The 6000-nt window shown below is 40.9% G+C and overlaps 1 protein-coding gene across 1 annotated transcript in view; it reads right to left on the bottom strand.

Moving 5' to 3' along the window:
* rorb (RAR-related orphan receptor B) overlaps positions 1–5743 on the bottom strand; it is a 30280-nt gene extending 24537 nt beyond the window's left edge. Inside the window, exon 1 of the mRNA XM_042102414.1 lies at positions 5495–5743. Coding sequence (XP_041958348.1) covers positions 5495–5732 — 238 coding nt within the window. The 5' untranslated portion in view covers positions 5733–5743. The remainder of the gene's footprint in view (positions 1–5494) is intronic.
* Positions 5744–6000: the final 257 nt, after the last annotated feature.

Genomic DNA, 6000 nt, shown 5'->3' on the forward strand with positions numbered 1-6000 from the left:
AAAACAAAGCAAATATGATGGGTAAAAAGTTACAAATACAGATTAAAAATACATTTTCTTAGATGAATGAGCTCATTGTACCCAGCAGGGGGAAGAGCAGTCGCACAGAAGTAATACAATCAGGAACCAGTGTGGGGAGAGAGCTCTCCTAGATGGCATCCCGCCTCAGAGCCACTGGGAACCAAGTCAAAAACAAACACGTTTACTCCGCGCACCGGCATCCAGTGCTGCCATGCACACACACACACACACACACACACACACACACACACACACACACACACACACACACACACACACACACACACCAAAACCCCCAAACAGTCTAACAGCAACAGTGATGGCGGCACAAACACATTTTACACATTGATAGACATTCTCTGAAAAAACACTCATAAACACACAAGCTGAAATTTCCCTTGGGGGATAAATAAAGTACTCTATCTATCTATCTGTCTGTCTATATCTAAGTCTTGTTACTATTTTTGAGTTTATGCAGGTAACATGGTGTGACTATCTTATTTGAAATTTCACATATTTGTTGCTCCGTGACAGCTGTCCAAAGACAGTCAGTTTTGAATGTTAAATCCAAGATCATCACAAGTCTTCGCTACTACTCAGGCCATGTGAATTGTTCGGTCACAAAGGTGAAATGTCTGCTGAGGCGAGGTCTACTTGGGGGCTCCAAAATGTGTTGTCGCTGCTGTGGGCTGGTGCAACACCCGATACACACACACACACACACACACACACACACACTCTCTGCCTCACTTTAAGGGATTAGGACTCCTGGCTGGGCTTTGTGTAATCTTTCACAAGTTACGTAAGTCTAGGCTATTAGTCAGCGAAAAAAAAGAGAGGGAAAAAAGTAAAAAAAACAAAACAGCAAACACACAGATGATTGCATGACTTAAGTACCAATATGCCAAGGAGCTCAATGCTGGCAGGAGAAGAGAGAGAGAGAGAAATAGAGAAAGAAGGAAAAAAGATGAGAGGTGTTCAGTTTAGTACAGTGTGCAAGTCAGATGTGAAGGGAGACATTTTTCAAACAAACAAACAAACAAACAAAAAGAAAAAAAAAACTAAATATGCCACTGGAGAAAAATACAATTTGAAATAAATGTGACAAATATAGCTCAGTGCTTGAAGGGTTTTTTAGTGTGTTGAAAAGCACACAGCCAATCATGCACACACCATGATGATTCTGAGACTGACCCATCGGTTTCATTAGTTTCAATATAATAATAAAAATAATAATAATGATAATAACAATAATAATAATACCAAATGCACACATGGTTAGTGTGAAGTTGTATCTGATGCTAGCTGATTAGAATTCTGCATGTCAGGGCTAGTGTTGTTGTTTGTGTACATAACTCTTCTATCCAGAGAAGTTGATCACACATGACAGATAATCACGTACATGTTGAGTAAGTCATTATGGCTAAATGTATGGTCCCGCGCCACCACAGAAAAATAAATAAATAAATAAATAAATAAATCCAAATTGATCCCATGCTTTACAGAGCCCCGGCTCGCTGAGGCTGCCAGATCAATGTGGAGATGCCCCCTCCTGGGACCGCCGGTTGATGCTAATGCTATTGGCATTGGGAAGTGATGCGTACTGCAGCCTGTTTGTGCTTCGCAGGCCCCGGTGCTCCAGGTTGCGCACTTGCGCGGCCGGCCGGACGCTGATATGACGCTGCCTTAAGGTCAAGCCAATGCCATGACGGGAGGCCGAGCTCATATAGACAGATGAGGTATAGAAGAAAGACATAATGTGCCATAACTGCCAGAACAAGGGTGACACTGAGGCACAGTAAGGCACAGTAAGGCCTTAAGACCAACTGAAAGTGTGCTGAGAGGTGTGAGAGTGTGGTGTACAGTGTGTGTATGCATATGCCTATGTTTGTGAGACTGACCATGGGTCTCTTCCCTTTTCTCTCTTTCTCTCTCTCTATTTGTGTGTGTGTGTGTGAGAGAGAGAGAGAGAGAGAGAAAGAGAGAGAGAGAGAGAAAGAAATAGAGAGAGAGAACAGATTCTGAATGTGATCTGCGTGTGACAGTGAGAAAGCCAATACCAGCCCTAGAGCAGCACTGGACAAGGAAATAGAGAGGAGCCTAGAAACGGATGTGGATATAATGTTACCAGATGAAACAATCCATCTCACATTAGGTTCCAAACACCCATCCAATAAAATCACCACACACATCAATGCCACTCAAACACAAACATGACAGCTTTTACATATCCATGTACTCTAACTCACCAAACAACAAAACTGGAGGCATACACATAATACACACACAGACAAGAGCACTCCCGACATAAGTTATTCAACAGACCGTACATCATACCACCTCATCCTAAAGTAGTCACTAATGATAACCTATAAGTCAAACCCTATTCAGAGAAGAGAGTGCAGGGTTGTGATTGGTAGGCCTACTGCCTCTTTTGACACCCTTCCCCCGTTGTCCCAGTGGCTCTCAGTGTTCGCATTAGTGACCTTTGGGCATGAACCCAACTGAGAAGCAATGGATTGTTGCATAAAAAAGAGATGGCCCCGGAGCAAGTCTAGCGCTAAGTGAATCATAACAAGCAACATGTCATGAAGGCGAAAGGCTCGACAAATGCGTCTCAGTGTGTGTATGTGAAAGTACTTGAATAAGGGAAAGCAATACTATGATCAGTGTTTTTTTAGGGAAACGTAGTTTAAATGGCATATCTACCCACATTACTGTACACATTCGCGAGTGCGCGCACACACTTTCAAAACTTGTGCTCGGTTTTACTCCGTTTTTACAAACTAACTTATTAAACCTGAGACCGAGACCCAAGGGTGTTCGATAAAATTATTCTTCTCAATTTTACAGAGGAAAAAAAGCAATTCCTGATAGGCCTACGTTTTATTCCCAAAGGAAATATATAGGCATATGTGTCCTTTTCTAGATTTTAACCCATTTTATTATTTTGACAAGACCTGCAGCAAATGCGCTTTTCGGCCCTACATTACTGAAACAATAATATATACGTAATATCTATCTTAAGTTTAAGAATATGTTGTTTTGTTGGAGTATCTACACATTAATCCATATCCACATCACATGCAAGATTTACATTCCTTAAATCACACATAGCTAGCCTACAGCAGAATTTATGCCGATATTTATAGGCTATATGAGATCCCAACAAAACTTACTTTTTAAATGTACCAACACTGTTATACTTTAATATTCGATAGTTTTTAGACAATCTAATGACTGGCAAATTTGCTATTGGTATCAGGAAATAAACTGATACAAACCTGAACGAAAAAAATATCGTCCTCTTGTTAAAAACTTTTTGGGGTAGACTATCGACAATCATGATGAAAACATGATTAATCGCAAATTGTGCATGTTTGGGTAGCCTAGTTATGCTTATTATTATTAGGCTCGTTTATGTAGTTATCAAACATAGTGTGGTGTAAACCGTTCTTATTCGATGATATTCTAAATACTAATTTAAATGTGTAGTCCTATTTTCACTAAATAGTTTTTCGTTTATAAGCAATGGACGGCATGACTTAATGTTGCCTAAATATGTAAGTAATGATTTTCATAATAATCATTCATGGACTTTGCACTGCAGTTAAGGCAAATCAAAACCTATTTCTGTAGCCTACCTATAATACCATCAAAACAACGTCAAATGAAGTAGTACATCAAAATAAACATTGGACTCGACGTTAGGCCTCTGTGAGGCCAAGTGGTGAGTAATTCATGTGGCCAGACTTACTGAATTGAGGGAAACTAGAGTTCTGTCAGGGTCTGCAAACTGATGTAATGGTTTCTGACAACAGCCTTTTGGCCGCACCGAGGGTTATACCCAGATATGCTTTGGGGGGCCATTTGTAGGTATGGTTGCCCCTCAACGTCCCGGACTCTGTTGTAGACTACGATTTTGTGCTGGTCCATGGGGGGCACATTAAATGAATCATGGGTGAATGAGAAAGCGATATATGGCAGTGGTCCCCCTCGTTTTTTTTTTCAATAAAAAAGGAACATAATTGAGTAGGCCTATAACAAAAATTATACAGAATAAAACCTAAACCCAATCATACGCTATGAGTGCAGTCTGACTCCAACGAACACATTATTTCAGCTTATTCAGTCTACACCATCAGTGATAATTTAACAGTAAGCTACATTATACTTGCTCAAGATAGAAAAAGAAAAACCAACAAATCTAAACACGTCGACGAATATGGACAAAAGATGTTAGTCATATACAATCATACACAAGTACACTGGATAAACAAATATGACAATTATGGAAAACATATCCTATATTTACTGGGGACAACAAAGTGGTATGTTCACAATGAAACCTTCAGGCAACTCTAAACCCTTGGTTTTATCCAACCGAGAAATTTGATTACAGTGACCATTTTAAGCTTCTGAAATTATTGGAATTTATCTTTAAATGTCTGAGTGAAAATGTATTGCAATAGTGGATTCTTGCTAAATAGGTAGGCCTATAATATAGACAAAGTAGCCTGACGGCAAGGCATGGTAGAATGGTTGCTTCCAGTATGATAGTATATAAATAGGCCGAATGGTAGCTTTGAATAGCCCCCATCACGACTCTTAAAATTGATTTTCCAATAGAAGGATTATTATAACACCATAGTAAATAAATACATTAAAACAGATAGAACACATATTTTAAATGGAGAGGAGTGAGGTGGCGAGCATGCTGCTCCGCGCTTGAACCCGGGTTATGAGGTTGCACTTCGGCGTTTCCAGCACGAAGCGGCGCCTGACTGATAGAAATGGGTCAGTAGAACGCATGACACACAAGAACACACTGGACTCCAACATTTCACCCTGAGCAAGGTCTGTCCCTGAAATCAATCTGGATCATGGCTACAAATAAGCTATAGTGCGTTGCCTAAAACGTTGGTACAACTATTACGCATTTTAAGCGCACGCTAGTCACTCCATATCTAACCAGCGTGCACCCTGCACATGAATATGGGTGAAGCATTTGCTATTTTCAAGTGGGATTACCATATGGTATACAATACAGAATAACACACCACAGACCAACAATAATGGCACGGATAGCTCCAGCCCATACAAGCAGACCACATCAATGAACATGTTCACTTTAAGTTGCATAAGGTTTGTCGACACCAACGACAGACATAATAATTGTGAGTTGAGCTAACGCGACTAATTCGGGAATTGTACAGGTTATTTGCACCACAAGTTGTTGCAAATGTGACGCTACATGCAACTTATCCTAAAACAGTTTGTTTTTGTTTTCAAAATAGATTCACTGTTATTAATTTGAAGAGTTGAAATAACTGTTAGAGCCATGCGCCTCAGTTGACGGAAGCGGGCCAGTGTAATAAGGAGCAGTCGGGAGAACATATTTGAACGGACCTCGATGGACATCTCTCAGTTATTCAATATTTAAATCAGCTGTCAGAAACAGTTGCATTCCTACCTCGCATGATAGTGGTGCCGACGCGCTCCCTAACGCAGCAGTCATGAAGAAACAAACATAAAGAATTATAAAAGCAAGATCCTCGGCAAAAAAGTTTAGATGGGGTGGCTGTTAGAGATCTTGATGTCTGCGAAAAAGCATTCCAGAGCGTGTAGGCAGCTTCAAACAGAACATATAGCAGCGTGCCGGTCTGAACGGTGGTCGGACGGTTGAGTTGTGCGGTTAGACGGGCGAGCATGCGGGTTTTCACATGACATCTGCGCCTGCATACTCAACGGAGGTTTTCACTGTTTCCGCCAGCGGAGGGGAGAGTGTACAGGGAGGATTACGGAAGCTCGGATTGGACTACAGCTTTCCGCTCCGCCCAGATTCTGGCGTCTTCAGACATCAACTTGTAGCCATACACTGTGCAAAGACTGTCACGCTGCAGTGTGCATCTCCTAGCCATTAATATGAATTTCCTTTTTAACGAGACAATTGAATTGTGTTTAAAACTGAGATTTGCA

Source organism: Alosa sapidissima, chromosome 8 (assembly GCF_018492685.1).
Source record: "Alosa sapidissima isolate fAloSap1 chromosome 8, fAloSap1.pri, whole genome shotgun sequence".
Classification (NCBI taxonomy): domain Eukaryota; kingdom Metazoa; phylum Chordata; class Actinopteri; order Clupeiformes; family Clupeidae; genus Alosa; species Alosa sapidissima.